We start from the raw sequence: 19,771 nt of genomic DNA, 5'->3' as shown, positions 1-19,771 counted from the left end.
TAAACCCTGCTCTATCCTGTGCCAACCGCACTGCCTCTGACACACGCATCTTGATTACCCCAGTCACTGAATCGATCCATCTCATAGAGGACTTTCCCCTCCTGCTATGTCCCTCCACCCTCCCAAGCATGATGTTCCTCTCCAAGGACCTGTCCCTCCTTACAACATGTCCAAAGTATGTCAGACGAAGCCTCAGAATCCTTGCCTCCAAGGATTAACCCTTTCCAGGATGAATATGTTTTTCTTGGCAGTCCACGGTACCTTCAATACTCTTCTTCAGCACCACAGCTCAAAGGCATCAATTCTCCTATCCTTCCTAGTCATTGTCCAACTCTCTGATGCATAACAAGTGATTGCAAAGACCATAGCCTGTATCAGACACACCGTAGTCTCCAGAGTGACACCATTGCTCTTCAGTACATTGGAGAGGTCCCTAACAGCAGACTTTGCAAAAGCAATACTTTTTTTGATTTCCTGGCTACTGGTGCCAAGAGTGTTGACTCTGGAGCCAAGCAGACTAAAGTTGTTAACAATCTCAATCTCATCACCATCCATCCTGATGCTGCCAATTGGCCCAGTGGTGAGAATCTTTGTCTTCTTGACATTGAGCCTCAATCCATACTGACGGCTGCAGTCCTTGACCCTCTGCAGCAAGCATTTCAGGTCCTCCTCAGTTTCAGCAAGCAGAGTTGTGTCATCTGCATAATACAGATTGCTAATAGATCTTCCACCAATCCTGACGCCACACTTCTCCTCATAGAAGCCAGCCTTTCTGTTCTGCATACAGATTGAAAAGGTATGGAGATAGGACACATCCCTGGCATACTCCTTTCGCAATTTTGAACCATGCAGTGTTACCCTGCTCTGTTCTGACGACTGCCTCTTGGTCCAAGTATAGGTTTCATATTAGCACAATCAAGTGTCCTGAGATTCCCATTCTTCTTAGAGTCAGCCCCAGTTTGTTAAATACCTTTGCGTAGTCAATGAAACACTGATATACATTCCTGTGGTATTCCCTGCTTTCAGCTAATCCATTTAACATCAACTACAATATGCCTAGTACCACGACCCCTTCAAAACCCAGCCTGGACTTCTGGCAGTTCTCTGCTTATGTGTTGTTCCAGTCGTTTTTTTGATAATTTTCGGTAGAATCTTGCTTGCATGTGAAATCAATGATATTGCTCTATAGTTTCCACACTCTGTTGGGTCACCTTTCTTTGGAATGGGAACAAATATAGATCTCTTCCAGTCAGTTGGGCAAGTGGTTGTTTTCCAGATTTCTTGGCACAACTTGGTGAGCACATCCAGGGCTGCATCTGTTAGCAGAAATACGTCAATTGGTAGCGAATCTTTACTCAGTTGTCAGATAACCAATTTCTTCTCCACTCCCACACAGCTTTTTCTACCTTTTTAAAGACATTTTTTTAAATTGGGATTTTATTGTAAGTTTATAAAGAACTTGGATTTCCAGTCATTCATTGTTGCACATTCCCCTTGCTCTCCTGTTAGCTTTTTTCTTTGTAAAAAAAGTTCTTTCATTGTTAGACAGTTCCCCTCAGATCATTTTACTGTGCAGCTCTTATTCTGAACTCTTGTTATACCAATAATATCTAAGCATATATACCTTTTATACAGTTCTCTACCTCATCTGTTTCAATGCTGTGTACAGTATTTGTCTCTTATTTTCTTAGTTTCCCACCAACACCATATCAGTCCTCTTTTATAACAGTGGCATTGTGCAGTATTTGTCTTTTTGTGACTGAGATATCTCACTTTGCATAATGTCCTTCATGGTCACCCATTTTGTATAATATTTCATGAGTTCTTTCTTTTTCAGTGCTGCATAATATTCCATTGTGTGACTATACCACAGCTTCTCTATTTATTTGTTGTTGATGAGCACTTGGGTTGTTTCCAACTCTTTGCTATTGTGAATAAGGCAGCAATACATATGGGTGTGCATATATGCTTGGGTGGTAGTTTGGGTTTCTTTAGGGTATATTCTCAGTAGTGGAATTGCTTGGTCAAATGGTATTTCTATTTCCAACTTTTTGAGAAAGCTCCATACTGCCTTCCATGGTGGTTGCACCATTTTACACTCCCACCAACAGTGAATAAGGATTCCAGTTTCTCCATAACCTCGTCAGCATTTGTTGTTTGCGGCTTTGTTGAATTCTTACTGGAGTTAGATGATATCTCATAGTTGTTTTGAACCTTCTCCATCTTGATGAAGAGGTCTTCTCTCCATTTCCGATCTGATCTTTGCACTTGGCCAGATCAGACCTAGGTAGCGTATTGTACCTCCTAGGAGGGTAAATCAAGCACTGGCAGTCTCAGTGTATCTGTCTAGGCTTGCCTGCTCTGGTTCTTCGATCAAGTCTGAGAGAATTTCTTTCCCTGTGATAACACATCTGGAAAATGGAAGGGATTATCCCAGGTAAAATGTTTATACTCTACAAGTTTTGCTGTTTCAGGGCCTCTTCTGTCCAATTCATTCCTTTAAGAATTTGTGGTGAGCTCCCTACGTGGTTCTATTCTGGGTTCTTCCTTTTCCATAAGAAAATCGACGGTGCAACTGAGTAGCTTTCTTAACCTGATTTCTGACAGCAAACAGTTGTTTGTCTTGTCTTTGATCCGTCTCGTCTAAGCTTGTGAGGAGTTCACCATAAAACATCATCTCTTATAGATTTTGAGTTTTCTATGACCTTACCAGTCCCTCTTGCCAGGAGAGACCAGTCCTTAGAGAAAGACATCATGCTTGGAGGGTGGAGGGACAGTACAAGAGAGGAAGACTCTGGATGAGATGAATTAACATGGTAACTGGTGTAATAGGGGTTGGTGTGTTGGAGACAATGAGTTTGGCTCAGGACAGGGTAGGGTTTAGAGCTATTGTGCAGAGGGCCACTATGAGTTGTAATCCACTTGATGGCTTATAACAACATGACTCTTATTGAGCTACACCTTACAACATAAAAGCTACAACTACAAATATTTAAGATAAAAGTCTTAAGATTTACAGAAACCTTGGGGAGAGAACAGAGGGATGAGGATGAGGAGGGGGGACATTATGGAGTCATACAGTTTGATAGGCAGAGGGAAGGGGGGAGGAAATGAGAAAGATCCAGTGGTAATGTGAAGAAAAGATGGGGTAATGGTGGACTTAGTTCAAAGGTGATTCATTTTATAAAACACAATGTATAAGAATGATTGTATAAAACACAATGTGAATGAAGGAAAGGGTGAAATACAATGCATATGTATATGAATTTTGTATGCATACAAACATAAACTAAATTTAATTAAAAGAAAGAGTAATAGAAGCTTTAATGTTTAAAAAAGAGGGTATTTGAAACACCAGTAAAGTACCTGCATGGGCTTTTGTCAGTCTGAAAACGTCTTTATATTTTTTAAATTTTCTTGTGTGTGTGTATGTGTGTGTGTGTGTGTGCTGTCAGATCAGATCTGACCGGTACAGGAGGAGATTGTTCCTCCTTCTCCAGCAGAGCATCTGGTGGATTTGAACCGAACACCTCTGGGATTGCAGTACACCTTCTTTGCCACTAGGCCACCAGAGCTCGCCTTTTAAAAATTTTATTATTTGTGTGTGTGTGTGTGTGTGTGTGTGTGTGTGTGTGTGTACTGTCAGATCAGATCTGACCGGTACAGGAGGAGATTGTTCCTCCTTCTCCAGCAGAGCATCTGGTGGATTTGAACCGAGCACCTCTGGGATTGCAGTACACCTTCTTTGCCACTAGGCCACCAGAGCTCGCCTTTAAAAAATTTTTTTTAAAAATTTTATTATTTGTGTGTGTGTGTGTGTGTGTGTGTGTGTACTGTCAGATCAGATCTGACTGGTACAGGAGGAGATTGTTCCTCCTTCTCCAGCAGAGCATCTGGTGGATGTCTGTCTGAAAACTTCTAAGGCACTTTCTGAGGTTTTAAGAAAATATCTTATAATCCTTTCCAATATGGTAGGATTTTGTCTTTGACTCAAAGTTTTCATTAACTTATCATGATGATTTTGATGTAATTACTTTCCAGTCTTTCTTGAAGTACATAAGTATAAAACTGGATTTTACTGTAAGGTAGTTTCTATATTGCTTAAAAACATATCACACTGAAATTTCCTATATCATCACAAGTTTCTGGAAACACATTTTTTAAAAATATTTTTTATTTTTATTTTATTATTTTTGTGTGCGTGTACCATCAAATCAGATCTGACTAGTACAGGAGGAGATTGCCCCTCCTTCCCCAGCAGAGCATCTGGTGGATTCGAATCGTGCACCTCTGGGATTGTAGTTACAGATTCTTGCCACTAGGCCACCAGAGCTCCCCTTGGAAACACATTTTTAAGAAATTAAACATATTCAGTCATGTGCATTTACTATTTAAACTTTGTTTCATGGTTGAGATGTAAGCATTTTCTAATATTAAACATACTGAGACTATAATCTTTATACCTGAATCTTTTTGTGGATCTCTGATTATTTCTTTAAGACAAATTCCTAGACACAATTCATTTGGTCAAAGGGATTCATTGCATTTTCAGAAAAGTTTATTTTCAACCTTAGCCTCCTCTTAGTCTGTCCTTGCTTTGTCTTGTGTACCAGCGCAACTGGCAAGAGCTTATCTACATTAAATTATCTAGATTAAATTCCTCTGTGGCTTGATTTTGTTCATGCAGACCTTGTGACTCTGTAGTTCTTATCTGTTCATATCTATGATAAGAGGTAATATCTTTTCTGCATCACAATTTCAAAACTCCAACGATGCTAGATCTTCTCTTATCTTGGGGGACTGTGAAAGAAGCCCAGTGTGACATCAACTGCCTTTTCTGTATGTTGTTGTTGTTATGTGCCGTCGAGTCGCCTGCGACTCATAGCGACCCTATGTACAACAGCCCTAAACTCCGCTCTGTCCTGTGCCAATCGCACTGTCTCTCACACTCCCATCCCAATTATCCCAGTCACTGAATCAATCCACCTCATAGAGGGCCTTCCTCTCCTGCGCTGTTCCTCCACCCAACCAAGCATGATGTCCCTCTCTAAGGACCGGTCTCTCCTCACAACATGTCCAAAGTACGTTAGATGGAGCCTCAGAATCCTTGCCTCCAAGGAGCCACCCGGTTTAACCCTTTCCAGGACAAATCTGTTTGTTTTCCCAGCAGTCCATGGTTTTCTTAATACTCTTCTCCAGCACCACAGCTCAAAGACATCAATTCTCCTTCTATCCCCCTTGGTCATTGTCCAACTCTCTGATGCATAACAGGTGATTGCGAAGACTATGGCCTGTATCAGACGCACCTTAGTCTCCAGAGAGACACCACTGCTCTTCAGCACTTTGGAGAGGTCCCTAACAGCAGACTTTCCCATGGCAATGCGCCTTTTAATTTCCTGGCTGCTGGTGCCAAGACTGTTGACTATGGAGCCAAGCAAACTAAAGCTGTGTACAATCTCAATCTCTTCACCATCCATCCTGATGCGGCCGATTGGTCCAGTGGTGAGAATCTTTGTCTTCTTGACATTGAGCCTCAATCCATATTGCAGGCTGCAGTCCTTGACACTCTGCAGCAGGTGCTTCAGGTCCTCCTCAGTTGCATGTCTAAACCAGTGGTCCTCAACTGGAAGGTGATTTGTCAACTCCTGGGGACATTCTTCAAAGTCTGGAGTCATTTTTTGGGAGACAACTTGGAGAGGGATTGCTCCTGGCACCCAGAAGGGAGAGGCCAGGCATGTTGCTCAACACCTCACTTTTCATTTGCAATTCAAAGTATTCTCATTGCTATAAAAGATAATCAAAGGGATGCCAGAACTCGTATAGAGTTGATAACTAAAGCAAGGAGGCTCTGGTATAATTTCTTGTTTAAGCTGGGTATGTGTAGTTTTTGTCTCAGCAGAGAAACTCTTCCTTCCCCGCCCCCCCATTTTTAACTCATTGTGTTCTCTCTTTCTTACATATGTACACAGGCGTACACCTGCATCCCTTCCAAATTTTGCAGACTTCTTAGGAGAGGAACTTATTTTCTATGTGTAAGAATGAGAGAGCAGCAGAGAGAGGAGACACTCAAGTATGGAAGCAGGTCTTTACTGGAGTTTATTGAGTTCTATAACACACAGAATGAAGCTTCATCTCACATACTTGCAGCATGTTGCTAGGAGAGATTATTCCTTGGAGGGTGACGACATCATGCTTGGGAAGGTGGTGGGACAGCGAAGGAGAGGAAGACCCTCAATCAGGGGGATTGACACAATCACTGCAGCAATGGGCTTGAGGGGATCAGAGATTGTGAGGAAGGCACAGGATAGGAAAGGGGTTGGATCTGTAGCTCTTAGGGTTGCTATGAATACTTGACTCGATGGCACAGTAACAGCAACAACGTAACACAGAGGAAGTTGCCTGAGGCTCAGGGATGTGGCAAGACTTCAGTGGGAACCAGAGGCAAGTCCAGAGAGAATAGCACAGAGAACTTTGCATGGGTTTAAGTTTCTTCTCAGATTCTTCACAGGCTCCCAGGTTTAATTCTCCTTCAGGACTTTGTTGATCCAAGACCGGAAATACGAGATTCGGGTGAAGACTGCGGGAGGTTTGGCATCCCCTCGTCCATAGGAAACAATGCCTTGGGCCACTCCAGCACATAGAAGAGGGCCCCCTGAATCTCCCTGTGGTTGTGTGTTAGGAAGAGAGAGAAAAATGTGAGTTAAGAGAAGCTATTCATTGGAGAGGGTCATTGTGCTTGGAAAGGTGAAGTAATGGTGAAAGAGAAAAAGACAGTCAACCAGATGGGTTAACATTGTGACTGTAGTGATAAGCCTGAGTGTGTCAGAGATTGTGAGGATGGCACAGGGTGGGTCAGGCCTCAGATCTGTTGTTTATAGGGTTGTTATGAGTCATACTTGACTTGAAAGTACCTAACAACAACAAGAACAATCAGTGATTTTCGGGGAAGGACCTGAGCTTGAGTGTTACCTTGTATGCAGAGTTTATCTTCTTGGGGTTGCCCACACAGAGCTGGGATTTGGGGTCAAAATCTGGATAGCGTTTGCAGGCCTGGGGATCCATGAGCCTCTGCTTCACCTCCCGCAAAATATCTGACGATGGTTCCATCACTCCTGTTCTTCCCCAGCCTGTCACCCGGCACACTCTTCCCACTGGGTCAGAGTTGGACTGGGATGGGATGGGGAGTGTTCCCACGGCCAGGGTCAAGTTGGCTTTGTCCTTTAACTGTGAAGGGAATAGGAGGTGGGCTATCAGTGTTGGAAATGAGTCACAGAGCAGAAGGAGGCAATCAGGGAGGACCAGGGCAAGTAGCTTCTCACCAGAGAGAAGGTCCAAAAGGGTGAATTGAAAATTGGGAGGGGGTGGGGATCAGAGACAAGTTGGGGAAATTTAAGGGCAATAGGGACCTAAAGGAGAAGCCTAAGAGGGCAGGAAGTGGAAAAGGGGAAAAAAGACATTGTCACCTTTAGTAACATGATGTCATTTTGAACAGTAAAGCCGTTGTATTTTGGATGAGGAAATTGTTTTATGACCTTGTGCATCTGCCATGTGTCTTGCTTTTCTTTTATGTTATGTGCTCCAAGGATCGCTGTTATAGAGCTGTTGTGAGGAAGAAAGGACAAGGAGAAAAGTGATGATTTGAGTTTCCTCCCCATATGCACCCATTTTGAGGAACTATCCTTTTCTGGTGTTTGAGATGTTCAGTTTTCCCAGACCTTCAGGAATTGCTGGAGATTAGACACAGTGATGGCAGCAATGGCTGAAGTGTGTCAGAGATGATAAGGATGGCACAGGATAGGACAGGGTTCAGATCTGTTGTTCATAAGATTGCTCTAAGTATTGACGTCACAGTACAAAGGAGTCTTGGTGGCATAGTTGGTCTATTAACCAAAAGGTCAGTGGTTCAAATTCACCAACTGTCCCATGCAAGGCAGATGGGTAGACTTTTCCTGTAAAGATTTACAGCTCTAGAAATTTGATGGGGGGTTGCCAGGAATTGGAATTAGCTGCAATGCAATGTGGGTTCCCCCCACCCCAAGCAGGTCTTGGAGTCCTGATGACACAGTAGTTGAGCTCTAAACTCAGAACCCAAATGCTGATGATCCAAACCCACCAGCTGCTCTCCAGACAAAAAATGTGTCAGTTAACATCTATAAAGACTTCAGTCTTGGTAGCATTATGGGGCAGTGCTATTCTGACCTGCAATGTTGCTATGAGTTAAAATCAACTCAATGACCGTGAGTTTGCTTCTTTGGTTTTGTGAACCGGTTATGGAGGAACTGCTGGGACATACTTTTTTTAAAAAGCCATCAAACACAGAGCTAGAGAGTCAGAAATGACTCATAGCTTACTCTCCAGGGGGTTTTCAGAGGCTGTAAATCACACAGGATTATGGTTCCCAATCATATAGCATTATTTGATAATATAATAACCATACAATATAATCCATTTTTCTCCTATAGAGTAGTAGCTGGTGGATTCCAAGCAAAAACCTTTGGGTTGGTAGCCCAACTCCTTACCCACTAGGCCACTTGAGCTCCCTGTTGTTTTTATGTGCCACTGAGTTGCCTGTGACTCATAGCAATCCTATTTACAATAGCTCTGAACCCTGCACTGAGCCTGAGCCAGTCTCACTGATTCCAACACACATACCCCCCTTGCCCCAGTTATCATGTCAATCTATCTCATCCAGGGTCTTTCTCTTCTCTGCTGTCCCTCCACCCTTCCAAGCATGATGTCCTCCTCCAAGGATTTGTCCCTCCTGGCCACATGCCCAAAGTATGTGAGATGTAGCTTCAAAATCTTTGCTTCCAAGGAGAAACTTGATTTCACCTTCTCCTTAGGAATAGATTTTGCAGGAACTCTATATCAAGACTAGTCCTTGGGTGCAGGGAATATTAAAGAGAGGGGGAAGTGGTAGGGTCTCATGTGAACTTTATACTCTGTATCCCATAAGTAAGAGGTCTGGTAGCTAAGAACGAAAGATCAGGGCTCTTGAAAAGCATCTAGAGGAAATGACCTAGGGAATAAGGAACTCTACGAGTAGGCTGCTAGTCCTTGTGTTGTGGTGAGGGTGAAGGAGTATGGCTTTTAGAAGAGGGAAGGGGTCTTTGGGGTAAGTATCTCTTTCATCCATAGTGACTGAAGCTCATGGCATCTATTCAAATATAAGACAAATTTCTTCAAGTCTAATGCTTTTCTGTCCTTAAAGTTTATCCAGGTCTAAGAGCCCTTCTTCAGAATACCCCATGGGATACTCTTTGTTGCACCATTTCTCCTACTTGGAGATCAACAAGACCCTGTCTTCTCACCTTCCTGAACAGTGAGCAGCTGTCAGAACAAAGTTCCGTCTTATCAGGAAACCTCCACAGCTGATCAGGTGACCCTCGGGAGTGACAATTTCCAAGTAGGCCATGTAGGGGCGGGAGTGTGGCGTGCATTCATTGCCTCCAATGATCTCCCCTGGAATAGAAAACCCAAGACTTGAATACAGGCAACATACTGTCTCCAGGAATGTACCAGTTCAGTTAAAGTTGACAGAGCCTTCTGCTGAATTGCATCCTCACTGGGGAGTGTCCCTCTGCAGTACCTGCTTTGCCCACATAAATTCTCCCTCTTTCTTCCAGCATGCATTAACTAATGATGCTATATTACACAACAGACAGGCATTTTCTCTTAGTAGATCCTCCCCCTTCCTGTGTCAATGAACAAGAGAGGTTTCTGTCCTGACTTCTCCACAGACCATGACTGGTGCCATAGAACCACCAAGTCACAAGATAATGCATAATCCTGAAGCTCAAAAGGTTAAGATAAATACCTCACTTGGGGAGAGACAAATGTCTTCTCACTTACCCTCAGTAATTGTAGAATCCTTTATTTATGGAAATGATAATTTTTACAGAGAATGGATGATGGGCATGTCCCAGTGCGGACTACTCTGAGATTCACAATTACCTTAAATGTCTTGGGCCTTTAAAGAAGACCCAGCTATAGTAAAACCATGCTTCTTTGGTCTATGAGTAGATTCTATAGATTACAGAGAGAAGGACCCCCAAAACTCACCAGCTTCAGCTCTGGGTAATAGAAGAAAGACTGGCAGGAGGAGAGAAAGAAGATACATCTTCTGAGAACAGCCACCCATGATAGGTGTTGCTTTGGCCTTCAACTGTGGGCTTTATAACTCTCAGCAAGTGAGGGAGGGGGAAGGCTATTAACCACAGCAACTTCCTGGTCACATTCTCTCCCTTTCTTCATAGTTAGCTGATATTCAGATCAGAAATTCTTTCAGATTTGCCACGTTCCCAGAGAGGTAATCTTTACACTAGAACTCCTAAGTGCCAGCTTCCAAGATGAATTCTGAACCACGGTGGTCCTTTTGGAGAGGGATCATGTCTTACCCCATTAAGACAACTTGCTAAAAACTCACTGGAAACATGTGTGTGGTGTAGGGCAAGGGAAGGAAGATTCTGAAACATTCAAACTTGTATGACTATGGTCAACAATAAAAAATACATTGGGTAAAATTACCCAGTACCTATACACAGGCACATATGAGCATAAAGAAATAAACAAAGGATTAAAAAGTTCATGAAATAATTTCTTATCATGTACAATGCTCTTTTTTAGTTTTCATCCTACTCCCTGTTGAAATGTGAGCGGCATTTCACTTAAAGGATGATTCCAGCAATTTGAGAAACGTTGGCATGGATCTCTCCTTTCCTCTGAACTAAACAGAATAGGTGGAGGAACAGGACAGACAAGGCACTGCAGTATTATCACAGGGAAAATGGGATTTTCATCAGCATTTTTAACAGCCTTAAAAACATTGATGCATGTATTTTATTGTCACAACTCTTAGATTCACTGGTACATTCAGAATGGCTCTGCGGAGTAGGTTACACCTTTATTATCTCTTACAAAGTCCTATGGCTCATATTTATTTTCTCTTGTATTAAAAAGAAAATTATTTTTAAATTTATCACTAAACAGAGATACTTAATTTATACAGATAGGAGAAAGGTGGTTTATCTAGTGAGGCTGGAGTTTCCTTTTCTCACATTACAAACCATACTTGGTGGTGAAGAAATATAATACACTTGGTGTCTGCATCGGAGATGTTACTTTCTACCCCACAACAACCGTAATACTATTATTTTCATATATAGTGTTTTTTTCTCCTTTTTTTCTTGTTTGTATTGTTTGCTGATGATGTATAAACCCAACTAGTATCTGTGTATTGATTGAACTTTTTGCCTGCAAATTTGCAAAATTTATTAACACTAATAGCTTTCTTGTGTAGCCTTTCGAATCAAAGTATCTCTGACATATTCCAGCCTTTTCTTGTAGCATTATAATTTTCAACTTTGGAGTATAAAATATATTAAAAAAATCCATCAGGAAGGTTATCCATGTTATTTAAGCCTTCTTAACTCACACTTAATAAAGGGCAATTTTAAAGGACATCAAACTAATGAAGGTACCAGTTTGCATCTGCAAAGGGTCCTGGGGAGCATCACATGATTAGGAGCCTAAGATCTTTCTCTCCCTAACCTTAATGTACTATTGGTCTCAGAGTAATGGTAAGAAACTTGAGAGATTCTCTAGGGAGGAGAGAAACTGGCACACGTTCCCTGTTGAGTTTTGCTAGCAGGACATGGTCTGAACTACTCTCACTTTCATTGACCAGTTGAAACAACAAGTTTGACTGAACATAGTTGTCAAGAACATTGTCCTACCAATCTATGCCAGGAAATTTGAGGAACAACTATCTACTGGAAGAGATTCATACTTGCTCCCATTCCCAAGAGAAATGATCCAACAGAATGTGGAAATATCAAACAATAGCATAATATCACATGCAAGGAAAACACTGCTGCTGTCTTCCAAGCCATGGTGAAGAAAGCAACAAGCTGATGAGGGTGGCTGTGATGAGGGAAAAAATCCCTCTGGGAGCGCATCAGTGGGCCTACTCAATTTTATTAGGGGTACAGCGGTATTTAAACTTTTAGTCACATGTAGGCACATTGCCAATAGAGAAAGAACATATATCATAGAAGTCATGGGCGTTCGGCCTAACCTCCAGCCTCTGGGGGTCATTTTGGACACACAGCTTGTTGAAGCCTGGGATTTGGTTGAACTTGAGTGTGACCTTCTCCAGGGCAGACCTTTAATCCCAGAGGTCTGCATTCTGACTGCCCTTCTCTCACTCAGAACCAAAAGGAGTTGTGATCTTTCTTGTGCAGAACACCCAAGCTTTGAGCAGAAGGATAAGGGAACCACTGAGAAAACAAAAATGCCTGAGAGACTTATTCCCCTCAGCTTTCAATTTCCTGGCATAGACTGGTTAGCACTTCCAGGGCTGCATCTGTTAATCGAAACATGTTACTTGAGATCCCATCAATTCCCAGGGTCTTCTTTTTTTGCCAATGTCTTCAGTGCATCTTGAACATCTTCCTTAATTATGATTGCCTTTTGATTATTTGGTACTTTATGAAGTAATTCAGTGTTGGCTAATTCTTTTTGGTGCAGTGATTCTGTGTATTCCTCCATATTTTTTGATTCTTCCTGGGTCATTCAAGATTTTGCATATCACTCCTCTAAGTTACTCAAAGCTTGAATTTATTTTTTTAGTTCTTTCAGCTTGAGAAATACTGAATTCTTCCCTTTTTATTCTCCAATTCCAGGTCTCTGTACATTCCATTGTAATACTTTGTTTTGCCATCTCAAGCTGCCCTTTGACATTTTCTGTTCAGCTCTTTTACTTAAGCACCTCTTCCCTTTGTTTTTGCTTCCTGATGTGCTAGTGAAATTTTTAGGTTCTTTTGAAATCCAGTTTGATTTTTTTCTTTCTCCTCTTTCCTTGTAGTGACCTTCTGCTCTCTTCATAGATGTTATCCTTGATGTCATCCCACAACTTATCTGGTCTTCTGTCATTACTGTTCATGGCTTCAAACCTATTCTTAAAATGATTTTTAAATTCAAGTGGAATAGACTTAAAATCACATATTGATTATCAGGACTTGTTTTAATTTTCTTCAGCCTCAATTTGAATTTGCACATGAATAATTGATGGTATGTTCTACAGTTGGCACTTGGCCTCGTTTTGACAGCTGATATTGAGCTTATCCAACAATTCCTTCCACAGATGTATCCAGTCTGATTTCTATGCAGTTCTTCTGATGAGGTCTGTGTGTAAAGTCACCATTTGTGCTTTTATGTATTTATTTGTGGTGTGACTGTAGAAGTCTTATATTTGAAACTCAAGAAGGAAACAACTGCTTTCCAAAACATCTAAATATGCAGCTCTAAAATTATGCAGATTTTTTTAACTGCCACACTAACTTTGAAGCTCATACATTCATCTCCTTCAGTATCCCAAAGATTAGCTAGATAAACAAGTGGCAAACATGTGGCACCACTGACATCACAGGACAGTTGCCTATAAAACTCGATTTCTGATGCTGGGGTCCAGCTTCATTCTCTCACAGATCAGCGTCCTCCTCAGGGAGAGTAGTCGCCTGTGCGAACTTTAAATCATGCTCATATTGTACTGCCAAGAGTGGGGCTTGACAACTTCTGGTTGGGCAAGGGCAGGCATGCCAATGAACTCCAAGTTAGAGTCTCTAATTAGCAAGCCGAAGGAAATACATTTTGAAGTTGTAGTTACTTTTGGGAGAAATTTCATAGTACCAAGGATTCTTCTTTTGCTGGAAAAGGATGCATTTTACCTTAAATGTCCTGTCCTTAATGGCCACTTTGATGCCCACAACACAATGAGGATGTTTTCAAACCAGATCCTTTTGCCAGTTAGGAACATTCTTGCAGATAACTCTCACTGTTACAGCAAATATTATAATGGCACACTGGGCTTGGATATAATAGACACCCCTCAGCCCCCCCAATTTCTCTTGGCCTGCTGTATCCTATACATTGAATTTAATTGGTCTTCTGTTGGTGTGGAAAATGAGGGAATGTTCTTCCGCCTCCAAGGTCACTACATACTTCTCACATTCACCAGTTAGATGATGTTTCATGAACGTCATTTTCCCAGTACCACCGTTGTCCACTGACACGAGGTTGAACTGGACTTGAGGTTCTCCTTGGGTGGCCATCATGATAGTTTTCCCCAGAAGCGTCTCTAGGCCTTATCTGACTGAGGGATAGAAAGATGGAAGAAGCACAATTCAAATGTCACAATTTATGTTTTAAAAACAGGTATTTGGGTCCCGCACCCTCCCCCCTCTGGCTTCCCTCAGCCCTGCCTGGTCCAGCCCGGTCCCAGGAGGATGAAATTCGTGTATAAAAAGGAGCATCCGTTCGAGAAGCGCCACTCTTAGGGCCAGAAGATCAGAAAGAAATATCCGGACCGGGTTCCGGTGATAGTAGAGAAGACTCCCAAAGCTCGGATAGGAGATCTGGACAAAAAGAAGTACCTGGTGCCTTCTGATCTCACAGTTGGTCAGTTCTACTTATTGATGAGGAAGTGAATTCATCTCCAAGCTGAAGATATCTTATTTTTCTTTGTCAACAGTGTCATTCCACCCACCAGTGCCACAATGGATCAGCTGTACCAGGAACACCACGAAGAAGACTTCTTTCTATACATTGCCTACAGTGATGAAAGTGTCTACAGTCTGTGAAGATGTGGCCCTTGAAGTGTGGGGGGCCTCCCATTCTACATAGACAAAGGTGCCCCCCCCTTTTTTGGCCTCCCCCTTCAAGCTCAACAATTTCCCTTATTCAAGACCTGCACTACTTCATGTTTGAGGGTTTTTCTCGAGGGGTGATGGTGAGAATGGCCCATAGTACCTCCTTTCCATTCCTTCACCTTTCTCTATCACCTTCCCTGCTCTGCTTCAGACTTCTTGGTTGTCAGTCTCACTCACATCCAGTGATTGTTTTGGTTTCTGTTCCCTTTCTAAGTACACAGGGGTCCAAACCCCAACAACCTTTTTCTTTACCTTCTCTTTGGGGGTATATGGAAGGGACTGAAATTGTGGAGAGGGTAAGGTAGGAGACACATCAATAAAGAGGAAACCACCAAGCTAGAAACAAAACAAAACAAAACAACCCCAGGTATTTTTTTAATTGGGAAAAACATATTGGGGTACATTGGAGAGGTCCCTAACAGCAGACTTTGCAAAAGCAATACTTTTTTTGATTTCCTGGCTACTGGTGCCAAGAGTGTTGACTCTGGAGCCAAGCAGACTAAAGTTGTTAACAATCTCAATCTCATCACCATCCATCCTGATGCTGCCAATTGGTCCAGTGGTGAGAATCTTGGTTTTGACATTGAGCCTCAGTCCGTACTGAAGGCTGCAGTCCTTGACCCTTCGCAGCAAGTGCATGAGGTCACAGTGACTTTCAGCAATCCATTCTACAGGTAATCGTCTTCTTTGGCCTGTCCAAGGAAACCCAAACCTGCAGATGGCGGGCATGCATCCCATCCCCCACCTCCTATGCAGGCGGCCAGCAGGGTGCACCCCGCCCAGCATGGGAGGCCTGCGGCTGCTGGGGGTGCACCACCCCACCCCGCCGCATGGGCGCTCGATTTGCGTGTGGCCCCTCTTGTGCGGGCAGCTTCCCCCACAGCCGCCATCCTGACTCCAAGAATTCTCTCCAGAACAAGTCCACCTTGTGGCAGTGTGGTGGCTTTGCTGCACCAGTCTTGAGGAGGGCCGGTGCCCAGCATCCATCCTGGGTGAGGGAATCCATTCATTCTGGCTGTGGAAGCCTCATGGAGCTGCAGCGGCTGTGCGGCGCTGTGCGGGCTCTGCAGGGGGGGCTTGGGAGCCACGAGATTCACCCATTTCTCCTTGGGAATCCTTGAATTCCTGTTGTTGAGCCTCGATCTTCACTGACGGCCAGTCATCAACTGTTTAAGTGTTCAATTATCAATAAGCCTGTGGAAGGCCATAATGGCCCTGCTTTAAGTGGTTTGCTGCTCACCACGCTGTCTCTGCCTCCACCGCCATCTTGGATTTCCCAACCCCAGGTATTTGTAATGAATAAATCAATGAACATACAGAATTTGAGAATTCTATTTCTGGCCTCATTTGTCACCAAGCCTGTACTTTCTGACTACCATTCCTTTTTCACTGTTTCCAACTTTTTAATTCCAGTCATGTGTTATCCTTAATAAATCTTGATTACATGTTTGGTCAATTTCACACTGCATTATTTGATAATAGTCTTCAATTTACTCCTCTTTGGCTTTCACTGTTGGTGCTTATATTTGAATAATAGTCACAGTAACAGGTCTTCCTTTTATGCATGTGAATAATATCCTATCACAACTCTGTACTTTAAGATAGACTTTGAAATTGTCTTTTTTAACTATGAATGCAACACCATTCTCTTTTTCATTCCTAGTATAGTATACCATGGGATTTCTTTGATTCAGAGTGGGTAAAGTTAGTTCGTTTCATCTCACTGATGCCTAGACTATTCATGTTCATGTGTTCCATTTAATTTTTAACAACTTTCTAGTTTTCCAGCATTCTTACTTTGTACCTTCCATGTTCCAACTATTTTTTTAAAACTTTATTAATTTTGTGTGTGTGTGTACCATCAAATCGAATCTGACTGGTATAGGAGGAGATTGCCCCTCCTTCTCCAGCAGAGCATCTGGTGGATTTGAACCATGTGCCTCTGGGGTTGCAATGTAGCTTCTTGCCACTAGGCCACCAGAGCTCCCTTCATGTTCCAACTATTAAAGGATGTTTGCACCTATTTCTCCTCATTTTGATTGCCTTCCAACCTGGGCTCTGTCTCTAGTACTATAACTATTCATGCTCCTCTAGGGTTTTAATTATCCAGCTGTGCTAGCCATGCACCTCAGGTGGAAAGCTCTAGTACCTTCCCAGGTCCCCATCATGTTATGCCACCACTGGCCTCACGGGACCTTGCACCAGGATTTTTATATGCCTAATTTGCTGTCAGAGCGGAGACACTCAGTCATATGAAGATGGTCTAAGAGTAGAAGCTCAGAGACAAGGGCCTTCCTCCAGAACTTTCAGAGGGAAAGCCTTCTCCTAGAGCGGGTGACTGTGATTCCAAAGCCCCAAGGAACAATGACATCCATTTAAAGACTAATGTGTGTCTGATTTAGACCATGGTCTTTTTCAATCACTTGTTGTGCCTCTGAGGGCTGGACAACGAATAATGATGACAGAACAAGGATCAATGTCTGTGAAATGTAGTGTTGGAGAAAAGAAAGAAATATATATATATCTTGGAAAAGTGTAGCCAGAATGCCCCTTGGAGGCAAGGATGGTAAATCTTCTTCTCACATACTTTGGCATGTTATGAGAAGTTATTCTTTGGAAAGGGACATCATGGTTGGAAAGGTGGAGGGTCAGCGAAAGACAGGAAGATGCTCACCAAGATGGTTTGACACAGTGGGCTCAGGTATGTTAGAGTTGTGAGGATGGTATATGATTGGCCAAGGTACAGATCTACTTTTCATAGGGTCTCTATGAGTTGTACTTGACAGCACACAGCAACAATATATCTAGGGTAGAAAAAAGTTTCTATTTCAAACATGTGCTTTATATTCTAGGCAGTATGTAAAAACTGTATATCCATAACACTTTTCTGTGCAAGTTATGACATTTCAAGCACCCAAGATGTAACTCAAGCAGGGGACCAGGAGACTGAAGACCCTCATCTAAATCACATCATCACTGATGCCTCCGGTTCACTAGCCAGCTGGGATCAGCATGACCAAAGATAGTCAGCTTAAGGAGTGTCCCATTGGCATTTTATCCTATAATCAAATATCACTTTGGGTAATCAAAACAGCATTGAAGAGGAAAGTAGTCATCAGCAATCTGTATGTTTAGAGTTAGCCTACATGCGATTATGAGACAGAAGACAGGATATGATTTAACAACAGTTCAGTGGAAGAAGAAGAAGAAGAAAGAGGAGGAGAAGATGGAGAAGAAGAAGAAAAAGAGGAAGAAGAGGAAGACACTCAGTGTTTCCTTGTTCTCTTTGTACAATTGCTTTTTGGTGTAGGTATAGGTTTTGCATGAGCACTTTCAGGTTACCCCAAAATCGGGTCCCCCATATCTACTAGTGACTGTTATTTTAGGATCTTGTTTATATTTAATAAAAAAAGATTCCAGTATTTATCTACAAGTTATTAGAAAATTAGGAAAATATATGCAGAAAGAAAGGACAAATATGTGCATATGTAAAAAGATCATTTGAAGTTTATACTGCTCTGTAGCACATGAAAAAAAAATTAAACCTGTGTGGTGAACATTCTCCCATGAGAAAAAGGATAGTTTTATACACAGGTATCATTTGCTTTTTCAAAACTTGTACCCTCTTCTAGCGCTGCCGCTTTGTATTATGATGCAGCCTAGTGGCAAGTTGTGCTGCCAACTTAAAGGTACATAGTTTGAATCCATCACCTAGATAGTCTCTTCTAGTGAGACTTACTGTCTCTGAAAACCCGCTGGAGAGTCAGGTATGAATCAATTCTGACTTAACAAAACACAACCTCATAAAAGGACCTATTGTCACTAACGGAAAGAAATTCAGAGAATTGTTGCTCTTAAAGGAAAAAAGAAAAAGCAAAAAACTAAAACCGGCATTCAATGTTTTTCAGGGAGTCATTAAAGAGACTGTGTAGAGAACAGAGCAGCAGGGGCTGTTAATGAATCCTTCTCCAGGAACTCCACTCGGTATCAAGCCACCATAGCTTCAAACTCTTGTCTGTCAACAGCAGGTGTCAGTTTTACTTTAGATTTCATGCGATATTGGGTATAATTTAGTGGGTTATTTTTTGAGTTCTGGGAATGCTCAAAAATTTTCCCAGATAAATTAAATGTAATTGGTTTTTCATTTTGTGCCATTTTGGTTTATGAAAGACTTCACAGGAACATTCTATTTTTGGACAGGACTGTGATCTGTATTAACTTTAAACAGTTGTGTATCATTCAATCGTATGATATGTAGTGCTTGAGAAGCAAATCTCCAAATTTGAACGCTTGAATGGTGCAAGTGGTTAATATTAGATGGTAGAATTTAAAGATTAGAAGTTCTAATACTTCAGGCCACCGAAGTATGAAAAAAATCAGCTGCTCAAACAGTATGGAGCTTTACTCTGACACACATGGGATGGATGGACTCCAGAACCGACTGGATGGTAACTCGTTTCTTTATTGATGTTGCTGTTTTTTGTTTGGTGCTATCGAGGTGACTACAACTCATACCCTATGAACCACGTATCTGAACCTTACCGTATCTTGTACAATCTCACCATCGCTGACAGAGTCCATGTTAAAGTCGCTGTGTCAGTTCATCTCATTGAGGTTCTTCCTCTCTTTCTCTAATGATTCACCTTTCCTAGAATGAGGTCCCCCGCCTCCCCCAGGGACTGATCTCTTCTAACAGTATGCTCAAAATATACGAGATGAAGTGAACAACATCGTTGCAAAGGAGCACTTTGGTTTCACTTCCTACAAGACAGCTTGGTTTCTTTTTTTGCCAATGTACAGGATATTCAGTACTCTTTTTCCAGCACCACAACTCAAAGGCATCGATTCTTTTGTCATTCTTGGTCAGTACCCAAATTTCACTTGCATAGGTATTAATTGAAAATTGTTGTTGTTTGTTGTTATGTGCCGTTTGCGACTCATAGCGACCCTATGCACAACAGCCCTAAACCCTGCTCTATCCTGCGCCAACCTCACCGCCTCTGACACATCCATCCCGATTACCCCAGTCACCGAATCAATCCATCTCATAGAGGGTCTTCCCC

General features: G+C 42.2%; 1 protein-coding gene and 2 pseudogenes across 1 annotated transcript; 1 reads left to right on the top strand and 2 right to left on the bottom strand.

Annotated features, from left to right (window-relative positions):
- Positions 1-6,518: 6,518 nt before the first annotated feature.
- On the bottom strand, positions 6,519-10,120 carry CMA1 (chymase 1, mast cell). The gene is made up of 5 exons (XM_006903254.1): positions 10,063-10,120; positions 9,312-9,462; positions 7,464-7,599; positions 6,970-7,224; positions 6,519-6,662 (listed from the first exon to the last, which is right to left on the bottom strand). The coding sequence occupies exons 1-5, from the start codon at positions 10,118-10,120 to the stop codon at positions 6,519-6,521; spliced, it is 744 nt and encodes a 247-aa protein (XP_006903316.1).
- Positions 10,121-13,481: 3,361 nt separating this feature from the next.
- On the bottom strand, positions 13,482-14,111 carry LOC102860233 (annotated as a pseudogene).
- A 174-nt stretch (positions 14,112-14,285) lies between these two features.
- LOC102865278 lies at positions 14,286-14,639 on the top strand (annotated as a pseudogene).
- The last annotated feature ends 5,132 nt before the right edge of the window (positions 14,640-19,771 follow it).

Source organism: Elephantulus edwardii, unplaced genomic scaffold (assembly GCF_000299155.1).
Source record: "Elephantulus edwardii isolate Elephantulus edwardi_28Jun2011 unplaced genomic scaffold, EleEdw1.0 scaffold00550, whole genome shotgun sequence".
NCBI lineage: Eukaryota > Metazoa > Chordata > Mammalia > Macroscelidea > Macroscelididae > Elephantulus > Elephantulus edwardii.
This window is presented reverse-complemented; position numbering and strand designations above follow the sequence as displayed.

Coding starts and splice junctions, on each gene's coding strand:
- CMA1 (XM_006903254.1), bottom strand. CDS start 10,120: ATGTATCTTCTTTCTCTCCTCCTGCCAGTCTTTCTTCTATTACCCAGA. Junction 9,463..10,062: donor ATTACCCAGAGCTGAAGCTG/GTGAGTTTTGGG, acceptor TTTCTATTCCAG/GGGAGATCATTGGAGGCAAT. Junction 6,663..6,969: donor AGATAAACTCTGCATACAAG/GTAACACTCAAG, acceptor ACACAACCACAG/GGAGATTCAGGGGGCCCTCT.